The sequence below is a fragment of the Haliaeetus albicilla genome, chromosome 26, assembly GCF_947461875.1.
Source record: "Haliaeetus albicilla chromosome 26, bHalAlb1.1, whole genome shotgun sequence".
NCBI lineage: Eukaryota > Metazoa > Chordata > Aves > Accipitriformes > Accipitridae > Haliaeetus > Haliaeetus albicilla.
The window spans coordinates 14,887,887-14,915,169 of NC_091508.1; the positions used below are offsets into that span (position 1 = coordinate 14,887,887).

The 27,283-nt window shown below is 43.3% G+C and overlaps 1 protein-coding gene across 1 annotated transcript in view; it reads right to left on the reverse strand.

Moving 5' to 3' along the window:
* Window positions 1-837: 837 nt before the first annotated feature.
* The window catches only part of BRINP1 (BMP/retinoic acid inducible neural specific 1), an 87,902-nt gene continuing 61,456 nt past the window's right edge, over window positions 838-27,283 (reverse strand). Inside the window, exons 4-8 of the mRNA XM_069772048.1 lie at window positions 22,887-23,056; window positions 21,481-21,586; window positions 14,503-14,739; window positions 8,847-9,069; window positions 838-2,508 (exon numbers count right to left, since the gene is read on the reverse strand). Of these exons, the coding sequence (XP_069628149.1) occupies window positions 1,368-2,508; window positions 8,847-9,069; window positions 14,503-14,739; window positions 21,481-21,586; window positions 22,887-23,056 (1,877 nt within the window). The 3' untranslated portion in view covers window positions 838-1,367. The remainder of the gene's footprint in view (window positions 2,509-8,846; window positions 9,070-14,502; window positions 14,740-21,480; window positions 21,587-22,886; window positions 23,057-27,283) is intronic.

Consider the following 27,283-nt stretch of genomic DNA (forward strand, 5'->3'; position numbering starts at 1 on the left):
TTACCCACCTTTTAGTTATTTTAGTTATTTTTTGACAACTCAACCCTTTTTAATTTGGCTTTATCCTTGCAAATTCAGGGTATATTTGGTTATTGTTCTCTTCCCTCCCACCCCTCCCTTTCACTACTTTTTGCAGATATTTTAATAACATTTTCTCATCTGTTTTCTGTGAAATTTTTTTGTGGACAAAGAAAGTGTAAGTGAAACCAGGATGTTTTTCATAGCCATGGAAACATAAGAACATAAAAGGGATTTTTGCTTCCCCAAAGAACTAAAATTACATGTGTACCCTTCAGTGTCTCCAGGTTTCCTTGGTAATGTGTTTTCTTGCATTGTGCTTTGGTTTTTGTTGTGATGAGAGTTTCCCACTGTCATTGGAAAACCCAGAGCCCGAGGCAAAAAGCCAAACTCAGGTTTGCCTTTAAGTCTAGGTTTATCAAAGTGGCATATGATTTTGGTTTTCTCTGTTATAGGTACTCTGTTGAAGTACCTTAAAGATGAGTGACTCTGAAGATTTACAGGTGCTGATCCTCAAGGGGTTAAGCTCTGACATCACTGAAGGCAACAGCAGTATGATACAGGGCACGAACTCCAGTTCAACAAAGGGACCTGACACATCCCATTCTTCAGCAAGTGCTGAGACTCTACCTCTGGTGAAAACTCTTCCAAGATGGAAATCCCAAAGTGAAGACACCTGAGAACTACACCCACCCTCCACCTCTTAGGTGCCTTCTCACCAACGAGGCATTAGTTTTACTCTCAAAGGACTGCCATCACCTTCTGTCCTCCAGCAAAGCTCAGCATAGGCTGTGTGAATAACTCAACATAAAGCTGGCATAAATCTCAACAGAAGAAATATCTTTTATGTTTAACCATTTACTCCCACTATAGGAATAATGGCAGTTCTTTTACATTTACATATAACTCTTGTTTGTTTGTTTTGATTTTTTTTGTCTCTTTGTCTTGGCACCTGCATAGCAGAAAACTTTACAGTTCGTTACAGAAGTTTGCCCCGCTCTCTGCTCCTCCCTTTATTTACTCTGCTGCCCCTGAGGACTAGCAAGCAACACCCTCAAGGTCAAGAGAGAGTAAGGTGTTACCCTTTTATGACGGATTATAGAAATAACAAACATGCCTGACAGTTTTATACAGCTGCTAGAACGGGTTTAGTTTTCAACAAATGAAGAATTTCCTCTTTTTTTTCTCTTTTGTATATTAATTACATTTTACAAATCTTGGTTTTCTCCCCTTTCTTTACTTTCCCCCCACTTTTCTTTCTTTCTTTTTACTTTTTTCTATTTTTTTTTCTCTTTTATTTTTTTACAGCAAAAGGATCAATCACCAACATGTCCACTGAAAAGTCCGGGTTAGCAGAGTTTGGCTGTCATCTGGTCCGACTGTTTGAGGATCTCGGTGTTGTACAGGTCTAGAGCATGGTTCACACGGATAATCTCGCTGTTGGTGAGTTTCAGGCGGTGCTTGAGCATACAAGAGAACAGATCCAGCTGGGGCTTCCCTGGGGCCACGGGAGGCGCCAGTCTATTGATTCGGTCCCGAATATCCAGCAGCAAGAGCATGACAGAGGAGGAAGAATAGAACTGCCCACCTTGCGTGTACGACTGGTTGACCTGCTGCACAGCACTGCGCAGTAGGTCAGCATTAAAACGCAGGCTGTAGCCATACACCTGCACATCCGAGATCTTGATGTAGAACTGACGCTTGGTGGGGTCAGAAAGGTCCACAGGCCCTTGGCCAGTCTCGTTACGCAGTAGGGAGGGCAGCCGAGTCCGGCTGCGTAGGTAGATGTGGACAGTCTCAAAAAAGGTTTTCCACCGGTTGCCCAGTAGCAGGGTCCAGTTGTAGCACTGGCTGTTTTGGAGGCGGATTTTCTCCCAGCGTGGGTAGCCGTACTCCCCAAAGGGCATGTTCCAGCCCTCAGAGTGACTCCCGCTGAACGGGTTGACGTAGACAAAGAACATGGGGTCCAGGCTGCTGTTGCGCATCTGGCAGATTCGCATGGAGATCCCGATCACCATGTGGATGAAGTCCATCCGGTTCTTGTTGCTCTTCAAGGTCAGGGACATGCGTTTGCGCCACCTGGGGTCGAAGAAGGTGTCCAGGCGGATCTCATTGCTGATGAAAGTGGTGTGCACGTACAGGCGAGAGTCCATTTTCTGCAGCAGGTACTTCAGCTCTAGGTCTTGGAAGTCCAAGTCTGTCTCAAAGCTGATGAACTGCTCACTCCGCTCCGAGTCTACGTTCTGAGGCTCGCAGCGACCCCGGTAAAGCTTATAGCCCTTGTTGCATGAGCCGCAGAGAGAGATGTTGGCAAGGCTGCACATGGCACAGCTGTTGTTGCCCCCAATGATGCAGGGGATGGGGCGCTGGCACAGGCTGGTGCCACCATGGCAAACGCAGCTCCGTTGGCTTTCCAGAAAGGTCCCCCAGAACCCATTCTCGTTGCAGTAGAGCAGGGACTGGACCCGAGTAAGCCATTCCTGTATTGTCCTGCAGGTAGGAAGAAGAAAGCATTAGCATTGTAGAGCCTCACAGAGTCTTTGTTGTTAGCATCTTACTAGAGCCACAGTGTTTTCAGGCACATATCTGAGGCAGAGCTCTCAGAACATTGATGCCCTGCCGTGGCATCTGGGAGCTATTCCAGTCTATTTCTAGACTGAATCTTTCATCTGCTGTGTACTCCTTTGGTGGAGAGCAAAAGCCCTGTAAGAAATAGCTAGAAGTTAGAATTGATCATCTGAAGTCTCTCTCTTCACACTGCTCTAGGAGCTGAGACTGACACAGTTTCCTGCCAAGGATCCCATCAGTGCCACAGTGACAACATTCAACCATGGGAACGGAGCTGATAAAGCCATGCCAGAGGCTGAGGTGCTATCAGACATTGTAGATCAGCGTAACTCCTAGGCTAGCAGGAGAAAACTCCTCTCCATGTCATTGGCAATTCTCCCCACTCCAAAAACAGACCAGTAATGGGATGAGGCAAAGCTGGTAGTAACCTTTGCTTATAGTGCAGAGCTCAGTAACAGCAGAAAAGAGGGTGGAAGTCAGGGTGCATAGAGACAAAGCTGCTAGAACAGCTTCTCCTTTAAAAAAATCTGCTGCTAATTAACCTCATCTTATTGCCTCTCCCCTTAACAAGCAGCCACACTCGCCCATTCTCAGGGCCCACCACTCCCATAATTGCTATATCAGCACCCTCACCTCCACATCCTGCAGCCCTGGAATGACTCCTAATGAATGAAACTGCAACTCACGCTTGCTTTTTGTATAACCCACTTGCGATGTTGCCTTGCTGCCCCCTTCTCCCCCCTCCCCACCACCCCGGGAAATCTCAGCACAGCGACTCCTTTCTCAGCAGCCTTCAGCAGAATGCCTTGTTCAGCCGCCTGCTCCCTCCCCTCTGCCTTCGCCCCCAGCTAATGAATACTTCATTGTCTCCTCTGGGCAAAAAGTTCTTGGTAGCGCTGCAGTGAGAGGACTGGCTAATGACAAATTAGGATTCAGTCCCTGTAGAACGGGAGGAGTGATTATGGACAGAGGCTCTCAGAGCTGGATTAGTGAAATTCATGGCACCTGCATCGCCTGACCTCCGAATAATCATTAAGCTGTAGGCTGTATCAAAGAAGGCATTAAATGATACAGCAGCAAAGAACAGCAAGATGATTAGGGGGAGGGAGCAAGTGGAGGGATGAGAGTATAAAACAGAGGAAAGCACTGGAAGGAAAGAAATAATCAAGGAGCAGAAGCAGAAAGGGTAGAGGAAGAAAGAGGGGGAAAATACACAGGTAAAAGGAAAAATAAGAAAGAAATGCAGTGGGCAGGAGGAATAGGAATGGAGAAAAGGGAAAACTGAAACAACAGCAACAACTGAAAGACATAGGACAGGCAGGAATGAAAAGAAGCAGGAAGAAACTGAGTGAAAGGAAAAAAAATGAGACAGAGTGAGAAAAAAGGAAGTGCATTAGCAGGAAAATTCTCAAGCCTTGGATGTGGGAAGAGAATTTTCACATTCCTCCTGTGGTACAGGGCTGCCAGGGTCTCTTTCCCCTATTCACAGCTAACAGGAGCTCTCCTGCTAGTGGAAAAGACAAGGTTGGCTGGGGAGCAAGGCAGTGACCTCTGTAAATATCTGCCATAGAGGGAGACGGTGACAGCCCTGGTGCCTAGAAAGTGCAAAGGACTCCTCCTGGTTTCTAGGACAGCTCAGCACAGTGTGACTGCAAAACACGTTGCTGACAGCAACAAGCACTCTCAAAACCATCCCCTGGGGGCTGAGTCTGCCTTCTGCTCATAGGTGAATTTTTGCTCAATTTCAGCAATACAAATATTTTTCTACCCCATCTGAAGCCTTGCAGTTCCTATTTGGAAAGCCAGCTGAATGCACTTGAATTTAGCAAGGCACCCAGATTCCAAGTTTTAATCTTCCTAAGGTGCTGTGAACCCACCTTGATTCTTCTATGCACCTCCTCGAAAGCTTCTTTCTTTGCTTCTAACCACTAATCTAAGCATGAAGCTGAGGAATACCAAGTAGATGATGAACTAAAACCAAAGCAACCCTCCAATAGACACACACTGCCTACCTGGGTTCCCTGGTTTGGGGGAAGCACAAGGTTCCTGCATGCTGCCTCTTCCCATGATTGGGCTTGATGACAACAATGAAAATCAGAGGTTGCTTTGAAGGGAAATCTCCTGCAGCCCCAAGCTTCATCCCTAGCTCCCACTCCCACTGTAACTTCTACCAAGACAAGGACAAGGAGAAGCCCAGAAGCACAAAGAAAATGAAAAGCGGCGGCAGCAGGCTGGTGGCAGACAGATGGTAAATGTCCAGCTCCATCATGTACCCTCTCAGCATCCCTGCCCCTGTCCGTGAGGTGAGGACAGTAATTCCCTGATTTCCACAGCTCTCTCCATGGTCACATTTGTTGCTTTTTGTGTAGACTGGGCTTCCAGGTGAGGTAGTAATGGTTGCTTATAGGACTGAAGGTGGTTTCTGAGGTGGGTTTGATGAGGTATTCGGCACTGTCGGAGGTGTGCCTCTGTGCACATACTGCTGCCATTTTCGTACAGCTGCCAATAGCCTCATACAGCTGCATAGGCAAACGACAGCCAAACACACGCTGAACAACTCCTGTGCATAGATTTCAATTCCAGCTCTGTGCAAGTGACCGCGACTCTCCTGATTTCCTCGTGCACTGGTGAGTGCACAGGATTCCCTGTTTATTTCTGCAGTGCTGGCTTGATGCTTTACACAGGTTTTACATGTTGATAATGCCATTGAGTTCACAGGACAAGGACTGTCAGGCTATACAGCAGGGGACACAATAACAGTTAGAGTAAGATGACCATACCCTGCCTGTGTTAGGTGTGTTCTGTCTTAGGGGGGAAAAAAAAAAGCTATCCTTCCGTTCCTGATCAATTTTGTGGAGGAAGAAGTGGAGGAGAATGGGAGAAAGAGGGTTGTTTTTTGGGGGGGGGGGGGGGGGGGTGTATATGTCTTAGCATTCAGCAAAGACACAAGTAGGACAAAAAAAAAAAAAAAGGCGGCGGCTACCTACCATCTGCTGATGGCAGCAATAAAGGACATAATTAAATGAAAATGCAGAACCCAGGGCAGAGCTGGGCATCGGCTACAAACATGACAATGGGAAGTCTGATAGAGTGTGAGAGAGGAAAAGTGGTATAAATAACCCCATTTTGTCTTGCAACTGGGACAGGATAAGAATTTATGCAGGACCAGTCACAGCCCTTCAGCTGACAGGAGGTAACTTCTTAAAACACACACCTATGATGGCTCAGACTCATGTGAATATGACCAAGAGATGTCAGGGCAGAAGGAAGCTGAAAAGAGCCACTGTTTAAGAGCTGAAAGCCAGTAGCAGAGTAGCCATTGGTTTTCATTTTAATTATTTTATCTTTATTAAGGAGTCATCAGTTTATCTTTCTTCCTCTTAATATCATAGCAAAAGTTATCTTGCCTAATGTTTGCTACCTCTGCCAGTTCAAAGTATAAAGTACTAGAGCATGTAAAATTAAAAAAAGGAAAACTATGTCTTCAAAGGTCACTATCAAGCAATTTTACATTCAACTTTAATATCTTGCATTCCAAAACTAAAATAAAAAAAAATTACATCCAGGCAAAGCTATGAGTGAGAGTTGTTTCACAGTGTTTTCTTGCTGTTGCTCACCGGAGACATGCAAGTTCCCTGGCAGTGCTGGGAACTGGGAGCCAGGTAATCATGCAGAGCTGTTTCACCATTTAAAACCTATCTGTTGTGACAAAAAAAATGTTTTGCAGGACAGCGTTGGGCTTTCAGATCAGAAGCGGAGGTCAGGTTATACAGAAAGGTGATGAATAATTTTCTCTCCTCCTGACTCGTCATCCTTCAGGATTAATCAGGTCTGGGGAGGGGAAGAAGCTGATGGGTGTCCCTTGAGACAAAGATGCAGCTTTATTGTAGATGGTGTCTAAGCTGATTAGAAAACCAAACCATACCAAAACAAAAAATAAACAAATAAACAAACCCACCCACCCCCCCCAAAAAAATCAAAAACCTGATCCAGCAGGACAGATTCTTTTTTTTTTTTAATTGCAAGAAAAAAGGTAGGGATTTAACAAGTTTTCCATTGCATATTCACCTTTCACTTTCCAACCAGCACTAGCTACTGTGGAGGTACTTTGGAGCTTTCTGTATGGAACAGTGAAGTAAAAAATGCTATTTTTATTCTCAGCAGCTGTGAGATGTATTCTTAACTAATGACAATTTGGCTGGAGCCCAGAACATGTATCAACCACCCCCCCTCCTTTGGATGTTATTTATATTTTACATCCAGAGTTTAAAAATGCAACTATAGGTACTCATTCAACATTGAAGCTTTAACAGCTGAGGAGTGGTTTCTTTTTTAAACCAACAAACTTGCCTGCAAAGAGATGTTTTTTAAGCAAAAGCAGTGCAGAGCAAATATATATATATATATATATTTCCTTCTTAGCTATTGCAAAAGGTCATGGAGAATCAGCCTAACTGCCAAAATCTCTACTCTTTCTTTCTTTTGGAAACGCCATGTCTTCCTTTCCCTGAGGACAATCAATAGCAATCCTATTTCTTTTTTACATTGCTTTTGAATATATAAAGTAGGCTCACTATTATCTGTATTAAAGAGAGAGAGAGGCTTGCTCTTAATAGAACCTTTCCATCTTTTCAAAGCCACTGGTATGCTTGATAAGTGTCTGTCGTTCTGTACAGTAGCAATTAGAAAATTAGAGTATTTCCAAGCCCTGTGAAAAGAACGATGAAATGCATACCTCTTCCACTACACATCTGTCTACCGAGCCCCTCCCCGGCCTAGCTACAAATGCAGAATGACAAATAAGAAAAGGAATGATAATATGCTTTGTGGTGTTGACTTAAACAAATCAAGCACATCAGTCACTTGAAAATCCAGCTGTCATCATCCATTTCGTCCTCCTTCCCTCAGATTTTATAGTATTAGTTGGAGGCTCCCTTTCTGCGTGGCTGACTTTTTAAAATAGAAATGTTAAAGACATATTTATCTGAATGCAGCAACATGGTTGGCTGGATATTTGCTCGCTGCTGCTTCGTTTTGTTGTTGTTGTGGCACAACTGGAAATAATGCCTGGACATGCTTGTGACTCCTCTACCAGTTGGCTTGTTTATAGCAGCTCAGCCAGTTGGCAGGAATGGGCCAATTTTAGGAAGTTCTCCAAAGACTTTTTTCATGATCTCTTAAACTTAATAAATGTTTCTCCTCATCCCTAGTAAGTCCATCAAGTCTTTGTCCAGAAACATGAGATTTCTTGGTAATTAAAGAGATGTTAAGCCCTGGAAGAGTTTCCTGAGCTGCACAGTGATGAAATGAAAACTCAGTGTGTTTAGCGGCCAGAGGGCTGGGTAATAACAGGACGCAGCACTCAATCAGTTAATTTTCTCTTGAGACTGAATATTTAGGTAAAGAAGGAGGCGAAAAAACAGTTCCTCTACAAATGTTAACTTGGCCTGACTCTTCCAAGAGAAGCATGGAAGAAAAGGCACTTCGACTCATTTCTTCCAAGATTTTCAGTATTAACTTCACTTCAGGCAATGTAGAAAGAAACAGCAAGAGATATTTATAAAAATCCATGGATGCAAGTCTCCAAAAATTATTGGAGGCAATCTTAAACTCAGTCATAGGTCAGGGCTGAAAGGAGCCAGCAGGAGGTGACTATTGGATATCAATAGCTGCTGTAGCTGTAATGGAAAATCTACTCTCTCCATCTGTAATAACATCGGTAGGCTTCTGGTCAGTGCAGGTTTGCACGTTCACTCTGCATTTTGTAGAAGAGATGTGATCTATTCCAAGGGAAAGTAAAGCTTCCCTTTCACTCTCCCTATACTCATTGAGGAGCACAACTCAAAAATGGGCTGAAGCATCTTGTGCTCCATATGTCCACTTTAACAGCAAATGGAGGCTTAAAGCTTGGCTGTGGTACATGAGGGAAAACTGTTTAAAAAGCAGCTTAGTCTGCTTGGCTGTCTGATGTCAGCCCTGCAATATTCTTGCGGAACACTACAGAATAAGTGGGTGCCCTTCACCTGGGTAGGTAAGACCACACAGGAGGGATGTGAATATGTTTAGATATGTGACAAAAGGTTTCTTACACCTCCAGAAATTTTAGCCCACTCCCAGACTTTACCACTATTCCCCCAAATCTCCATGTTAGCACACCCTATATCCAAACACTTTGGCTGTGGGGTTTAGGTCCAAGCCCAGGCTCAGCTCCATCAGTCACCCATCACATCACACCCATCCTCGATGAAGGATGAAGGTACCTTTCTCTAGGCAGCTGGTGGTTAGGATTGTGCCGACACCGGACACTGAGGCCAAAGAGTTTGCGGGCAGTGCGCTGGATCTTCTGGCGCTGGGCTTCCAGGGAGCTCTGCAGCAGCTTGTAGCGGTTCTGCAGATCCCAGTCATTCCCCCAGTGCTGGTGGATGCTCCCAATGGTCAGGAAGTGGTTGCTAGGTAGCCTTTTCATGAAGGATTTAAACTCATCTGGAACACATAAAAACGTGGAGAAATACGGAGGTTTCCGAACTACAACAAAGTTACAAAGCTTTTCATTAGCAGGATGGAGAAACGGCAATGATGTATGAGGCCATCAGTGCTCTGCTAAAGGAAGGTGATGTCCATTAACTCACTGGTCCGTCTTTCTGCCCCAGGAAGCCCACTAATTCCATGGCTGATGCCGCTCCCGTATGGGAAATGAAACTCAGAGAGTATTAGGGTGAAACAATACGGTTAATGTGTACAGGGTGAAGAAAAAAAAGAGAGCAAATTCCCTGGAGTATGGGATTATAGTCTAGGGGCTATGAACAAAAAGCGGGGAGTTGTAATCATTGTCAGTTAAAGAGTTCTCATTTAAATTGTTTTTCAGCTGCTCCTAAAATGCCATTTGTTGTTCCAGTCAAATCACTTTGTGGTGTTAAAAAAAAAAGAGAAAAAAAAGCTTTAAAAAAATCCCCAGAGGAAGGGTTTTGATTGTGTTGAAATGTCCTTCTTTCTCATTTTTTAAAAAGAGCATTCTGATTCTTTTTTCTCATTTAACTTCATTTGAAGTTAAATGAGTTGCTTTATGTAACGTTGAAAATAAAATAAAATAGTTTGCAGGGCTAAGGTCAGAACAAAATGTGTCGATTTTAGCCAAAGGAAAAATCTAATTGATCCAAAAATATGTTGTTAAATGTTGTTTTGTGATGACTTTATTTCTGTTTGATTTTGTTTGATAATGAAAAAAACATTATATAGAGTTTGTTTGAGGTTTTTTCATCACAAAACAGAAAATCTGATACTGTTTCTGCTTATGTCCACCTCTTTCTTCCTAACTGAGAAGTATAGTTTGCTTAGACTCTGATTACCAGACTGGGATATCCTCATATGGAAAAGACAGATGGTTCCAACTTTCTCAGTAGAAAATACCCCAGTTTTTGATACCAGAAAACTGTTTGACACACTGAGATCTTGAGAAACACGAGAAGTTGTCCAGCAAAAAAACCCCTAGAAAGTACAATAAAGAACAAAGTTCTGCACCAGGAGAGAACAACCCCACGCATCAGTACAGGCTCGGAAACAAGTGGTTGAATAACAGCTGCTAGAAAGGTCCTGGGGGTTGTGGTGGGCACCATGCTGAAGGTGGGTCAACACTATGTTCTCACTGGAAATAACACGAACTGCGTACTGGGCTAAATCCAGCAGGTTGGGGAAGTTAAGATTCCCTCTTCTTGGCATCACTGAAGCTGCATCTGCATTTCTCTGCCAGCTTTAGGGACACCCAGTTAAAGATGGGTGTTGAGAAACTGGAGAGGGCACAGCTGGGGGCTACTGAGATGGTCAAGGGCCTGGAGCACAAGTCCTACAAGGTCAGGTGGAGGGAGCTGCACTTCTTTAATCTGGTGAAGAAGAGGCCAAGGGGCAATCTAATTACAGCCTACAACTGTTTAAGAGGTACTTACAAATATGAAGGAGAGAAACGCTTCTTATTAGAGACAGATGATATAACAAGGAGTAATAGACAGTTTGCAGCTTAAGAAGTTCAAGTGATTTATTAAAAAACTTCTTCACTTGGAGGTAATGCAGCACTGGAACATGCTGCCCGGAGATGTGGAAGAATCTCTCATTTTAGACTCTGCTAGACAAAACCGTGGCTGACCTGATCTAGTGCTGGTGATAGTCCTGCTTCCCTGCCATAAACCCCACAAAGTATCCAAGAAGAAATGCAGCCATCTTTTCCTGTAAGTTCTCTACATTATTTTTCTTCCTTTCCTAACCTTTTTTTTTTTAAATTCCTTCATCCAATTTTCAGAAGGAAAAGAGGACAATCACCAAAAAAAAGGGCAAAAAATGAAAGCTTGTAAAGGCCGGTATCTTTTTAAAAAAAGAAATAATCCATAGAATTATTGGAGAAAATCAGACTAGATAATTTACAAGCTATCGCACAAAGTTTGTATATATTTGCCTAACAGTTTTCCTATTATTCAGCAACTTGTAGTTCATGCTTAACTGCCTAACAAAGAATATCAAGGCATTAGTCAGTACCATCATTACATAGATGGTAAATGGATGTTCATGTCCTACTCGTCACATGGTGAAACTGAGCACCTAATAAAAATAATTATCATCATTGCACTATCAAGATCCACAGGACATCTGCTTATCTCCTTTCTTCCCCAAAGATAACTGAGATTTTTTTTGTAATCATCTCTCAGGTTTTCATTCTATTTGTAATGCTGCTTTCAGTGCCCTTCTCCTCCCCAAAAATGATTCTCTCCTGTTCAGTGGTCCTCTGAAACTATCATCATGTATAATTGCTTCTGTTGACCATGCTGATTACTCCTGGTACCTTTCAGCAGTAAAAGCCTTGCATTTGCTTCCCGCCCCTTATAAATCAATTTCCTCAAAAGCCTGTTTGTGCAAAAGACCAAGCTCTTTTCCCTCTGATGATGAATGTGCTACATTTTTCATAGAGACAGGTAAGGGAGAAATTTCAGTGCAGTGTGCACATTTTGATACTGCAGTGCAACGTTGGGGGAAAAACAAATGAGAAAAGAAATCTGACAAAACAAAAGCTGGATGGGGTTGTTTTTAAAAAGGGGGGGGGGGGGGTGAAAAAAGAAAATACTTTCCAAAAATAATAGTTTCTTCATTATTTATTTATATTTATTTATAACTATCCCTGGAGGCCCCAACCAAGACTATGGCTGCATTGTGCTAAGCCCTGTAACTGTCTGGGTATACTTCATTTTTAAACCTGAGAATTTCCAATGAACAAATAAGTCTGTCTGCATTTGGTTTTTTTAATTTATCTGCACAGATAATGTTGATGATGGCTAGGACTACATCTCCCATAATGCAACATGGCCTCTTTTTGCCGAGTCACCCAGTCCCTGCAGGCAGTCCCATGGCAAGGACTCATCATCGCAGGTGGTACAGGGCAGAGGGTCCAGCCTCTGGAGAAGAAAGGTGGCATCACAGTGAAACGGCCAAGTCAAACATCTCTTTCAAAGATGAAAGTTTCATTTTTCCAGTGCTTGTCTTTTCAGTTAAAAAAAAAAAAAAATCACATTTTCATCAGAAAGCAATAGTACTGAAAAAATAACAACGCTATGACTTTTAATCAAAAGGCTGCTTTAAAATCCAGAATCACAGTTCTGATGCAGAATTTTTTGGCTAGCCATACTAAAATGCCAAGAAGGCGGCAGTGTTATTTTTCTCAATTTACGCATGAGCAATGAAGCACAGGACTAAGAGAGCTCCTGGGCTGATTTAAAGCAGCATCAGTTCACTGCAGCCTCCTTGACTTTGAAGATGCTATCCCAAATCATACCAACTCTTGATTTGCCCCGCACGATTTTTTCAAATTGACGTAGGAATCCAACACAGATCAGAAATAGAATATAGATCTTTTAGGCTATCAGCAGCTTCCCGTGCAAATGGTATTTGCTTTCAGAGCACTCATGTGCCTTTCAGCCCACATATTGGAAAAGCCTTCAGATGTCATTAGAGATTTCTTTTCTGCTGTTCATAATGAAGAAAATCCTCTAGTTATCGGGAATATTTATTGTAACGAAGCAAAATACTAATATTATAGTCTTTTGTGATAGCAACTTTCATCTCAAAGGATAAGTTCATGCATGATGCAACAAAATGATGAATGAGATGCAGCAGCTTTAAACATAAAGATAATCATTCCATCTAGCCCTGAAAAAAATCCAGCCCTGGGTGGAATATGGCTACAGCCCAGCAGAGAACTGTACTGCAATGTGTCACTTTAACATGGCAAATGAAAAACACCTTCCTCTGTTGAAATCTCAAGGGGAGGGAGACTGAATATCATTATCTACTACAGTCTTTGCTTAGATCGATTGCAACAAGTACAGAATGTAACAGTAAAACAATCACTGTGGGACTGTAATTATTCTCTCTCCATAGGGCTCTCACCTTCTAAGTGTCTGGGTTAGATCCCCTGGGAACATAAAGGGGTTTGATGAGTGGTGGCCAACATGTGGCTCTTGAGCATCTTGTGTGAAGATCCTGTGCCAGAACTAGCAACTAGCAATACGTATCTAGTGGCAGAGCTGTGCTGGCAGGCACAGCCAGTAATCCTAATTTGTGTAATACTGAGCTAGCAGAAGCTTCTGAAATACATATTTCTGATTTGCCCTGGTGTACCCACCCCATCCATGAACCTATAGAAACTCCCAGAAAACCAATGACCTCTTCAGCTAGTGACCTACTTCTGGAACTGCCCCAACCTTGTAGCTCCCAATAGCATATTGGGGGGGTCATGTCAAGACAGTCATCAGCCGGGCCATTAACTACTACTCTGACTTTGCTCAGCTGAGCACCAAGTTGACAGCATGAATTGGACATAAGAATCTGTGCAACAGCAGACACAGCAGCAGGGTCCACATATTGAAGTATGAAGCAGTCCTCAACAGCCCATTGAGGAAACATCATAGGCTGCTTCATTTCAACCATTAAAGGGATTAAGGTGACCTTCAACATGAAGAAAGAAATTGCTGCTGGGAAGACTTCTGAAGAAGAATTCTTCAGTGCCTTGAATGGAGCTAGATGGTCCCTTCCTTATAGTTTTCTTTCCTAACATGGAGACCTGGACAGTTATGACAAATAATCATTAAAGAAAATGTGCTGAAAAGTAACTGTCTAACACTAAAAGATGAGAGTCAGCATGGGGATAAGTTCTCAGTTAAGTTCTGCTTAGTGCCCATGTAGCTTCAGGGTAGGCAGACCATTTGCTAAAGGAAAAGGATGTAATTGCATTGATACTATTGCTCTCTTTCCCATCTCAAGCCCTTGAGAGTGCGTATCACGTAAGTATTACAACACACCTACTATGGGTGTTACCAGCATCAACGTGGAACAAACTCCACTGACACCCCCAGTGTCACACTAGGACAAAGTGGAGGGAGAATGGAAATGTTCACACCAGCAGACATTGGCACTGTAGGAGAGAGAAGTCATTTTCCCTTCTCCTATCTCAAATGAGGTGTCATCTGGCCTGTGCTCTCTCTCTGTGAATTGCCTTTCACCAAAGCACAATAAATCATTCATGCAAATCTGAAAAGCAATTTCTGCATCATTCATATTGTGGAAGTTTCTCTTTAGAACCATTAAAGAGAGATTCTGAACTGGTTTGGTATGAAAAATCAGATTTTTAATCAAACAAATTCTTCCATGGAAAATGTCCCCTTACAGATAGACTTACGTGTCGTGTGTGTTTTTGTCTGTACGTGTAATAGAGGAAAAAGGCACTCCCTCAAGACTAAGATCATGGTTTGGGGTTCAATATCCTCCATTTTTTATCCAAACTGGAGCATTATATTGAGGGAAGAAAAGATTCTTAGCTGGTATAATCTGAGATGTTTTGTTTGAAATAAATCAATCGGAAAACATGTTTTGCTTGGTTACCTGAATTCTCCAGATCTTTATAGGCTTCTGTCCAGGTCTTGGCCATATTTGCTAGTGTGTACTCCATGATCTGGATGTCAGTGATGGGGCAGTTGCACTGCGGGAACTCCTCCGCACACTGGCAGCCGCACTGGCTGTTCCGGCAGATGTACTCCCCCTCGCCATTGCACATGATGTAACTCAAGGCAGACTGGACAAACTTCTCTTGTAAATACTGAGGGAAGATGATCTGGAGACCTGGCATAGAAACAAGATGCGGGGATGTGAAGAAAAAAAAAAAAAAGTAATTTCAGGTATCTGTTCTTCTTTTCAAAACCTGTTTCATTAACAGCTTGGGAAAGTGATGCTGAGGAATTAAAAGCTGCTGGGATATTTCTCTTGGAGCTGTCATGAGTAAGGAAGGTAGGGTACGAATTGCATGCCTCCAGTGCAACTAGTGAGTTAGCTGAGAACAGAACCCATCTGCACTATGAGAGAAGGGTGACAAGTAACTTCCCCTTTCCAAATGCCCAGTGTACCCCCTTCATCCTACTCCTGGATCCCAGTACAGTACAAAGCATCTGAATGCAAAGCCTCCCTTATTCCCAGGTGTGGGGTTTTTATACTTTGCAACTGAGTGCTGGTTCAGAAGTGATGAGCATTATGCTGTTCTGACCTGGTTTGAGAGAGACTAAATAGGTTTTGTATCACAGAAACAAGGAAACTACACACTGAGAGGAAAGAAGGAAGAAAGGAAAACAGAAGAAAGGAAAATAATTCAAGGAGGGATTTGTAAAAGACCCTTGCAGAGTTAAGTGTCCAGCTCCACAGTATAAATACAGAAGCTGGGTACCTGAGTCTTTTCAGCTCACTCCCTGCTAGGAAGGCTACTTGCCAAATCCTATAAAAGTGCAAATGGATTTAGTGCCAATGATTTCGGTGGTGCTCTGAAGATTTACATTAGCCGAGAGATCTATCCCCATGTCTCTTTCTCCATAGCAAGTGTTTGTGTACCCATCCATCTGCGCAGGCATTAGTGTAGGTGTACGCTTGCTCGGGTACCAGAGGACACAATAACAGTTTAAGTGTTTGCCCTGTGTACAGTGTACGTGTTTTTCCACCCTGTCCTTCTCCAGCCCCCATCTGCAGGCTCCCTACAGCTGTCCCTGAGGATTCACAGCTGTTTCCTTCTACCTGGCGAGTCCTGCTTGTCAGACTCGGTCATCATCTGCAGCGCGCAAGGCAGAGATGACAATAACTCTGAGCAAGCCTTTCACAGGAATCCTGGCCCGCTTTGCCTTCCTTGTAAAAGGCCCAGGGATTTCAGAGTGGCAGATAAAGGAGTTTATGGCTTGAACAGCAGTGCTGAACTCCAGTGTAATGAAGGCACGCGGGTCAATTACCCATCTGTTTGTGTTTCTATTGCGCTGAATTACTGTATCTGTGGCTGACAGCTCATTGGAGTGGAATGAAAATAAGACAATAATTCAGAGGATGAGAGTGTGCAGGAAGGGCAGGAAGGGCTGTGACTCCTTTCAGGAGTTCAGCCCCATCTCTGTGATGGGTCGTGTTCACCTCAGGCAAGGGAAAAGCGGCAGGAGGTGCCCCCAGGACCCCCATTACCCTTTTGCTTTTTGTTCCACAGAGACACCTCAGCCTTGACAATGTCCCTCTGGAAGACCAAGTTTGGGGTATCGGGAGGTTGTTGAAAGCACAGGGACCTCTGTTGCCTTTCGCCTCCTGCTATTGCCAGGGCACGGTCTCTGTGAGCACCATGCCCGGTGGCAGCGAGCTGCCCCGTTCTCTGACCTAATTCGCAGTGGCAGCCACCAGGCAGGATGAACACAGAGCAGCCTTCAGCTGGAGAAGACATTTGTGACACTTGCACAAGGAAGGATTTCAAGCCTGGCAATTTGGAGGTACTGTGTCTGCATAGCTCCTGCTGCCTTTTCTGGGGTGCTGTTGCAGGGAATGGAGGGAATGTGCAAGGGGCTGACCACGGTCTACAGCATCCCTGTGAACACCTCAAAACTAGTGTAAGGACAATCAGCATTTTGAGGTCCCTTTCATCTTCCCTGAAATGTTTCTCAACAAGAAGCTCAGCTTTCTTCCTGTTGTCTTCAGGAAGTACTGAAGTTCAGACTCTTTTAGGGATTTATCTAAAGCCACCACCACAGAGGGATGGTCCCTTCAAACATTGACATTAGGGGTGGTCCCACCTGCCAGGCTCCAAGACTTTCCTTCAGGATGGAAAGAAAGTGCAGCGCTAGCGGAGAACCGAGATCTACAAAAGGGGCTTGGAGAGCCTGAAGGCTGCTGTATTCACTGACCTTGCAAGCTCACAGGAGAGGGGGGCTAGACTTCTTGATGTGCGTTGACCCTGTTTATTCATGGTCCAAGTCCCATGAATAAATATTTCCACTCTCTGCTTCATGGAGAAGCAACCTGCCCTGGCCTCAGCCTTTGAATATGAGGCCCAAATGACCACAGGGTCTTCAGCTGACCATATTTTATGTTTGAATTTTAACTTGTCTAACAGCACCAACAAGCTGTCTGGTTCCAGCTACAAATAATACTGGCTTTGGAGATTTTTTTTTTTTTTCCTGGAGAGAATGGGGGTAAAAAAGCAACTAAAGTTTCAGGGAAAGCACCCCCCATTGCAAGAGACATCCATTGTCTATCTCAGCACATGCAGAAACATGAATACCCTGTAATCTCCAGAACATAACATGGTCCCATCTGACACTGCAGAGTGCCACATGTGGATGCTTGCTTTTTTCCCCATAAAACTTAAGGTTTCTAAAAAAATATTTCCAGGATAACTTTGCTAAGAAATAATCTCACATTTAAGAGGTAATCAGACCCCCTGTACGCTTAGCACTAATTCAACAAAACACTTATACTAACTTAACTTTAATCAGGTAAGCAGTTCGGATGGAATCCGTGCAGTTAATTGTAGCATTTAACAGGCAGCACATATTCAAATATGTGCTTAGACCAGGAGCACAAGTGACACACAAATCCAGCTACTCCTTGAAACACAAGTGTGCATACACCAAATGCAAAGCTCTAACTTTAAAACTGCAAACATGCTGTAGGGATTACATGTGACTCAGATCTTCCAGCCAGGAATTTCCATGTGAAAAAATCAGTGTTAGGGTTACTGAAATAGAACCATGCCTGCTTTCACATTTGTACTTTGACATATATATATAAATACCCACACATTTAACATCATACCCAGACAAGGACAAATTCATATAAATATTTTTGATTTTGTATTGAGCATCCTTGTGACCAGATCCTAGAAAGGTATTTTACAAGTACTGGGCCAGTAGCATCTCACTCAGTCCTGGTACCTTCCTCATTCATATGTAGTTCCATACCATGCCCAGTGCCTAAATATGGCTGAAACTGAATTGATTACAGCTGTCAGTAAAGCACAGGTGTGATTAATCATTGTTAAGGTAATCTTTACAAACATGAGATTGTAAGGCAGCCATACTGGTTGAGACCACTGCTCTGGGTGTTTCAGTTGCCACTTTTAAAGCAGGAAAGCTCTAGTCCCAAGGACTGTATAGCACACCAGTCCCACAAAGCATCTTGCAGCCTGCCATGCTAGCTGGGAGAGCCCCGCTGCCAGCCACAACCTTAAAAAAACATCCCCAGATGCTGTTTTGTTCTCTAAGAAATTTCTTTGAATGTTGCAAACATTAAGAAAAGAATCATTTTTAATCTTTGTGTTGCCTACTGATTAAAGCAACCTCATGTCAGCAGCCAAGCAGGGGGGCAACCTAGTCTTAAAAACTGAGACACTAGACCATTTTCATGGGATGAACACCTCAATCCAAGCCAGGATGCACAAGGAGTGGGCTCATCCTCCACAGCAGCCTCAGTAGCTGATAATAGATGCAGAAGGTAAGTTTGCTGGCGATGAGTGTTAGGGAGAATATCTTAGTTTTGAAGGTAACTTATTGATCACAAGGAGGAATTCTGCCACTCTGTAAAGCATAAAGATCCTCTTTAAAAATTAAGAACAGCACAGATTTGGTATACATTTTTCTTAGATAACTACAGGCAGAATATGAACTGTCTGAAAAGGGAACATGTCCGACAAGGGAACATGTCCTTAATTCACCTAGAAAAACTATTACAGAGAGATGTTTGGCTTTGGACTGTATATAAAAGGCTTCCTGCATTAAAAGAGGTAAATTTCCCCAGCTCTAAATTAGAGCTATTTGAAACATTTTCCACAGAAGAGTTCTCTGTTGAAAATGCAGTTTCATTGAAGCAATTTGAGAGAGCATGTTGACTCCAAAAGCACTTTTGACAGGGAAAGGTCTAAATGTATTTTTCATACTTCCTCATTTTGTTTCACTGAAAAGCTGAAGTGTTTTGTGTTGTCATTACTGCTCTGCCCACCTTGGCAAAGACTTTAATATTAATTGTAATGTAAATTTTAATGGTCTATTACCATATTTGACGTAACAAGCTACCGAATATACAATATTTTGTTTAATGTCACAATGTTTAGAATAGCACAGAAGGATTTCACCTTACGGAAATAGTGCCATGTTGCAATACTGACATATACTGTTGCACTGTGCAACAGGATTTGTCTCTGGAATTTTAATTTCCCCAAACATTTCAAAATGTTCCTTTTTTTTTTCCACTCAACTTTTCAAATTTCAGCCTAGGACACTTTTCCAGGGAACACAAATTCCTGTTCCCCACCAGACTGCTGTAGAGCTATTAGCATCTTCTCCTCCCATGCTCTGGTTTACTCCTTTTCCAGACAGCACAGGCAGCTTGTGCATCAGCCACACTGGAGGCAGAGGCAGCTGAAGGGACGGTTTCATGCCAGTGACAGGGACAAGAGGACACGAAGTGCAAATAAGTGCAGTCACCTGTGAAATCCTGGCCCACAACAGGCCCCCCCCAGTCCTGTGTGGGGAGGCTGCATCACCACACAGCCCTCCCCATGCACGGGACAGGGAACCTGCCCCCAGGTACTGCTAGGAAAAAGGGAAACCTTCCGAGCTACCGTGACAAGAGTACCTGTATATACACCCCAGTGCAGGCATCTGACATAGATGTACATGCATGCTGGGTCCACGTTGATACTAGTTTATAAATTAGTGATGCTTTTCTGTCCATGTAAGCACAGGTGCAGAACCAGACACCCTGGACCGTGCATGCAGCCAGGTCCTCCCCTAAATCTCCAGGCTGGCTGACCTTCCCGAACCCTACGTGCAGGCATGAAGGTAGCTTAGCTCTGAGTCTGGCCATTGCATCTCCTAAAGGGCATGTCTTTGAAACCCCAATGCTCAGGGCTGGGCGGCAGCAAGCAAGTTCAGAAACAGAAATTCTCCCTGTCACGAAGATGCTGCTCTTTTATTGAGCTGGCCTCAGAGCCAGAGTGACATGAAGGTAGTAACATGGATTTCTGTCAGCAGCTCATGCTCGGCTGCTAATCAGATCAGAGGAGACTGGGTCACGATCCATTACCTGCAGCCCTGTGACTAATTCCTAATGAGGCCTCTCAGAGCAAAGGAAGGATCCTGGGTAATTATCCCAAGAACCGCACTCCAGATTAGGCAGAAAACACTCAGGTGTCGCTTTAAAGGTCACTTTGTTCTATTAGGAAGAGCTCTTACCTTCCTCCCTTCCCTCACTGTCTCCCTTGGCTTGGGTCTGGCCTCTCTCTGCGCTGGGTTATGCCATGAACTCCATGAAACCCACGTGTGGTTGACCCCTGAGGTCCTGTCTGCTCCCATCAGAAATCACAGCCTCATCTGCCTTACATCCCCTCTCTCTCAAATTTTCCCTCTTTCTCCCCCTCCTTCCCCCTCCCAGGCATCTTGGTTTTTCTCTTCTCTTGTAGGATCAGATAGCCAACAGAGATGTATTGATTTACCTACTTACCAGTTTGTCTGCCTATAAAGCAAGCTGTCTGCTTATTTAGCTGTTTATCTAGTTATCTGATGTGTCATCCTTGGGTCTTCATTACCAGCAGCCATTATCGCAGTACATAAAAAGCCTCAAATTGTTTATTGTTAATTAGGTAAGAACCAGAACTCAGTGATTTAGATAATCACCGGAATAGTGAAAACAACCTGTCTATTATTTTTAAAGGCAAATAATAACAACAATAATAATATATCCACAACATGACTCTGTAAATGAAACCCAGTTTCTGTGAAACCAAGATTAAAACAGCACTTGCCAAATTATACTCAAAGCGGAAGATGTAATGTAGCCCATTCATCTGAAAAATTAAAATTTGTGCAAGTACAAGGATTCCAGAAATAAAACCATCTGGGCAAATGAGCAATTAAATCCCACATTTCCTTATTTTGTCAAAAACTTGGGAATAACCTTAGTAAATTACACGCCCAGTGAATTTCCTCCTTCTACTGAAGTTGACTTCTTGCTAACCAGCATGTATTTATTTATTAATTCAGTCATGACCTCTATCTGTTGACTTCTGGACTAGCTCCCCAACTGGGACTGAAGCCATGGCTTCTAGCATCCAAATAAAACCTCTGACTTTTCCCAAAGATTACGGTCATTAGAGAGCCCCAAAAGCTGATCTGCAAACCTCTTACGCAAATCAGCAATTTGTGAGGGACAGAGAGACGTGAACAGAATGGCCCTTCAATATTAATGGAAAAGGTTACATTTATTTACATTGGTGTATGTATAATACACAGAAGGCCATCAAAATTCAATGGCAGGGGGCACCCAGACACTTCGCTGGGGTCTAGTCTGCAGTTCCTTGAGCCTTTAGCTCAGTCCCTGTCAAGCCCTGGGTCTGTTGTGCTGAGCATCATATGAAGCCACCAGAAGCCACTGGTCCTGCTTCAGGGAACTTACAGTACAGAAGGTGATCACAGCAAACAGAGGAGGGTAAAAGGCTAGAAGAAAGGCCAGCCCTCTCTCATTTCATCCTCCCACTCCATGCCCTTTATTACCATCTCCCTCATTCCTGTGCCCTACCTTGCAGGTGGAGTTTGCTCTCAGTGCTTTGCAGAAGGACAGAACTCACAGAGTCCAGATTGTCGTAGCTGTTACAGCCCAGGGGGCCAGTCCGAGTTTCTGTTACCTATGGAGGATGTAGAAAAGAGAGTTTTCCCTTTGATTGCAGCATCACATCTTCCCCAGGCAGGTTCACACCTCTTAACCCCTTGTCACCAACTGACGCAATCCAAAATGCATCTTCCCTAATTGGGAAAAAATGCCCCATACTGGACAGACATGGCTGCTGTTTGGCACACTCCCAGGCTGAAAAAATAGAGTGAATTGTATCTGCTTTCTTTATGGTGCTGCACATTATTCTGAGCTTGGCAATGAGGTCCTCCAGATTGATGTTTCTCAGAGGATGTCCACTGGAGAACATCAGAAGCCAGTAGAGGAATTATTCCCTGGCTTCTCTTATTGGAAAGCAAGATACAGAGATGGATTGCCAGCCCACAATGGTGCCTAGTGCTCCCACAACATACGTGCACACCATCCCTGTGCTGAGGATAGATGGCAGCGCAGATGACCTGCAGTGCTGTTGCTGCAGTTGTTGCTGTTGGTTTCCAGCCATGGAGGAGAGCTGCCCTTCCTGAATTCACAAAGTGTGATTATCTGCTGTCACTGTTTCAATATCTTAATTCAATTTCCCATCCAGAAGGGAACAGACTCAACCATGAGACACCACAGAACAATAACAAGTGCTGAAACCTTTCAGAAATGGCTAACAATGACAACTCCATCCACATCGCCTTCCCTGGAGTGAGCTCTGCAACAACAAAATCCCTCCCCAGTATAGGATGATTGCTTTCAGAGAAGGCAGCCTTTGTTTGCAGAGCCATTTTCCCTATTTTGTATGCTCTGAGCAGCTCCCGTTCCTTCCAGCTGCAACCCCCAAGCTGTCTCTCTGTCTGTTTTCATTCCAGATGCCTCAGTAATACCACACTGAGTTTTTCACCTTTTCTTGTAGTAAATTCATCTAAGAGATGTTTAGCAGTCTTACACCCACAAAAGGAAAATACTTCTGGGTTGCACGGGGTTGCCCATTTCACAGACCTGCCTTTCCCTTCCAACCTCCATGGCTGATCTGGATTATCTGTTCCCTCTCTCCCTTCCAGAGGTCTCTGCCACATGTAATGGAAGTCTCCTATCCTACATAACCATCACACTGAATGCTCACCTCTTTCCAGATATTACTGGCCCTCAGGAAATCAATTCTTCACTAAGGTCCATAAGAGAACAACTTACCCTGGGAAATGAGCACGGGAACAAAACAACTTGTGATCAAAAAAGACATCACACTGGACTCTCAAAGTCCTGCCCCAAATCCCTACAGTATTGACACAGACACACAATCTTCTTTCTCTTCCCAAAGCAACATACAGTACCTTGATTGCTCCGGTAGAGATCTGGATCTCATGGAGTCTCCTCATGGTGCCATCACGGTCTACAAAGTAGGAGGAAGCAAGCTGGTGCAATGCTTCAACGCTCTGGGTAGCGTTTCCTGACTTTCTGTCGAGGCGGCTTTTGTCCATGTACATGGTCAAGGCCTCCTCTCCTGCAGCAGAAAGAAAAGGAGATTTCAGTAAGGCCCTGGAGGCTGCCATGTAGGGTCATCTTAACAGGAACACATGATGTCACACGTTGCACCTAAAGAAAGAAAAGTCTGACACCTAAAGCACTCTTAAATGAGCCCACCCTTCCTCACCAGTACCAGAATCTCAGTGTAGTATTTATGAGCCTCCTTCTCTCTTCATCCAGAAAGGCCAGGTCCACCACACTTGTAGATCAGCTCCACTGAATTAAGTAGATAACATTTTGGATATTTATTAGCCAGCACAGCTTTATCACAACTGTTGGAAAGGATTCAGACCATTTGTCCCACTTGAGGAACGCTTTTCTCTGTGGGCAGTGCCTCTGGAATGATGCACAGCTGACCAGAGAAGATGCCACTTTGATGTAATTCTCCCTGACCTGATTTCTAGAAGGAACAAATGATGATTTAAGTTGCAAACAGGACACAGGTACATAGGTGGGTACAGAGGACAAACAAGTGCTAGTTGTACCTCTTTAGCTTCCAGTGACCATGCAAAAGGGTAATGGCAGGGGATGAGTGAAGGAGAGCAATTAGAGGAAAGATCAAATGAGAAAGTTAAACCAACCACACTTTCTGCTTTTTTTTCCTCTCCTAAAATCTCATTCAGTGAATTTAAGTGGAGAGCAAAAAATATTGTGCAAGATAAGAGACAACAAGTGATTTTGAGCCAGTAATACAGAGAATCTGGGAGTGAAGCAGTTAAGACCTGATAGTACCAAACATCCTAAACATTAGCAGAAACCTGAATCTAACAAAAGATACATGAAAAGGACATGAAGCTGAGAAGTAATATTTACCTAAATGTTCAATTTGTGCAGTACGAGCCACATCAAAATCCAGTTCATCCTTAACGTAAGGCTGGCATTATAGAAGGAGTAAAAAGGTAAAATACCATCCTGCATTCTTAACATCTGAAGTTCTGATTTTAATAAATGAAGAGAATAGATACCTAGTGTAGGAATGTGCCATTTCTACATAGCTCTCAGTGAGAAGAATGGTACTTGTTCTGATTTGATAGATGAATCACTGATGACTATGTTGCCTCTGGCAATGATAGCATGGTCAAAAAAATGCACCACCACTTTTTAGGCCAAGAAATATTTTGCTCTTCAGCATTTTTGCGGATTTTTTTCTTCTTTTTAAGAGAACAAGCACTTACTTTTCTTAAAAATTTGTATTAGCTGAAATAATTTGATTTGTCCAAATAATGTCTTTAATTGCATACATGCAAAAAAAACCCCCCAAACAGTAAGCCCTCCCTCTTGCTTTCCCTGGAAATTTTCCAGCTTTTATCTGAAAGCCAAATGCCTGAAAAGAAACCAAAAATATTCTGGCTGAAAATCAAAATATTTTTATTGGATTTCAGTTTTTCAAGCGATTGATATGTTGAGGGTTGAGGATTGAGCCTTTGGCTTTCAGATGAAAAATGGAAATTTTTGGTGGAAAAGAGATACTTTTCATCAAAGACTTGATCAGTTGAAATCTTTTAATTGGCTTCACAGGAGCTAAGTGAAGAAATTTGGCATGTAAAACTTTATCCCTTTAATATTTTGTTAAAAATAACATACTATCTTTTGACTACAATCAAAGTTGTAGTAGTAACAGTGTCATCATTGTTACTTCTCACAAAAACACTTTCCCTGGAAAATGACCAGCTTTGATTTCCTTGATCATCGTTAACATTATTATGCATTGAGCAGTGTGAGGAGCCCTCGGCAGGGATCAAGGCTCTGTCACATCAGGCTCTATCCACACAAACAGCAGAAAGGTGGTTCCTGTCCCAGAGGATTTAAAACTTACGGATCTAATGAGACACAACAGGTGTACACAACAAACAGCCAGCAAAGCACAAGGTAATAAGATGACCGTGATTAGCGTGAGAAACAGTGGTCACTGCACACCAGATGCCTGGCTGCTGTCGATGCATTTTCAAATTTCATCTTTGAGGTGAATTTTACAGAGGGATTTGAAGGAAGGTCAGACTTTGTGACTTTTCATGAGGCAACTTGTTTGTCACCGAAAGGATGCTTGCATGGGAGTTAGCAAAGAGGCTTGGGGGAAGATAGGCCAGATCAGTGTGAAAGTGCTGTATTTTGAGCCAAAAGTTTTGTATCTCTCATGTAATGGAAGTATTTATCTGCATGGAGGTGCAGCAGATGTAAATGATGCTTTGCCTCCATTTCACGAGGCTGTGAAAGGAGAGGGAAGACCTGGGATAATTCTCCCCTTAGCTGCGATTCTCAGAGGAACCTGTGGGATCCAGGTATCAACTCTTCTTCAATTCCACCAGTAACTAGAAAAAACAGCTTTTTCTGGAAATATTTTTCTGGAATATTTTTTTTTCTGGAAAATTTCTTTTAATAGCCAAGGCACAAAAATCAGGACCTTTTCAGTCCAGACCAGTTCATTTTAGTAGAGGAATGTTGATACTGGAGATCCCTTGGATGGAGAGCAACCGGGAACTGTGGGTTGAATTGCATCAGGCAATAACACTGCTTTCAGATCACCAGGAGATCCACCACTAGCTTTCAGTCTCCAGACTGGAGGCACTGAGCAGCTGAGACAGCTCCTAGACATCAGACAGGAGATACCTGTGCTCTAGGGCAGTGGAGATCAGTGATTTCCCCATAAAAGCTGTCATTTTTCCTCCCTGAGGCGTTTGGACCCCTCCAATGGGAGGAAGAGAGAAAAAACCAGGAAAGTAAAGCCCAAGATATTTGATGCTTCTCCTGAGGGACAAATACTGTCCCTAGGAGTGAAGGGTGCTGAGCAGAAATAATGCTGGAAACCTATTCTGTGTACATGTGTGCAGACCTGGAAAAGCACAGCATCCCCATGGAGAGTGCGCATGAGAAAGCAACCCTTAGATCAAGAGAGGTTAATAGACTTTTGCTGCATTATTAAGTCTTAATTTCTCGTTTATTAAGCAGATGCTATGTTCAAAGTTGTCTTTCCTTCAGGGCTTTCCCTGCAAATTGGCTCTCAGCTCTGTGTGCTCCATCCCGGAGCACAGATGCCCTCAAAGTGACCCTTCACCAATCCCTTTGTCAGAACTAAACTGGAGCAGAGCTAGTTTTATATTAGGCTCCAGGGAGACCCAGCTGCTCTGTAGGTTGAAAGGCATCAGAGCTGTTCCTCAAGTGGCCAGGTGTGAAAATAGCTGCTGTATTCAGGTGGGCTGGCCTGATCCATCACCCATCCTCCTGGGGTCCATGCAACAGCTGGCATTTAAAAGCAAAACAATTTCCTGTGTGTTTGTCACTCATTTGCAACCTAGTAAGACATCAGGCTAAGTTACAAACAACTGTAATCCAAAGCAGAATTCTTGTAAATTTTCTGAGGAGACATGAGGTCTTGGGAGAGCAAGGGTGCCAGGACATGGCTGGTTTTATATCTCAGTGGTCTTGTTTAGCCCACAGACTAGATTAGATTAGAGTGTGTCCTCCTTGCATAATGCATGCCCAGCTTCATCTACATTTTCTCTGGGACTGCCACTGCCAAGATAAATCCTTCTTTTCTCCCCTACCATTGCTCACCATGCTCTGGGCTGATGGAGCATTTAGCACTCCCCTCCAACAACAGTTCTTGTTACAAGCCTCTGCATATTTAAAACTGTTGTGTTGTAAAATCAGGAGAAGAAACAAGCCCCTGTGAATAATTCACAACCTCACCCAGGCAAAATTAAAAATATATTTTACCATCAAAGGTCTTATTTTGAAATTCCACAGATATGAGTGGCAAGAAGAAAAAGGCATGTCAATGGAAAGAAAAGTAAACCCACAAAAAACCCTCTCTTTACTGGATTCTTACTTGGCTGGCTTGGGCTCTGTAAAATATGATCCTGAAAAACTATGGCTTCAATAAAAAGGAATTTATCTTTATGCAGCCTTCATTAGGGCCTGATGCAGTCAGTCTGTTGTACTCTTCAATGCATGGAAACCTGCTTTCTCTCACATTTCTTGCTGATGGAGTGAACAGTTTGAGTGCCTGGACTGGAAGAGCATCCTGAGGATCTTTGAAGGACATTTGCCACATGAGAGGTCATTTGACTTCAATGGAACTGCGCCAATTTACCTACCACCTCATTTTGCATGAATCATATGCACACATCTAATCTCTTCTACATCTCATCCTAGAGTCTGCAGAATGCTTTGAGAACAGACAGATGGCCAGAAATTCCTCAAAGTT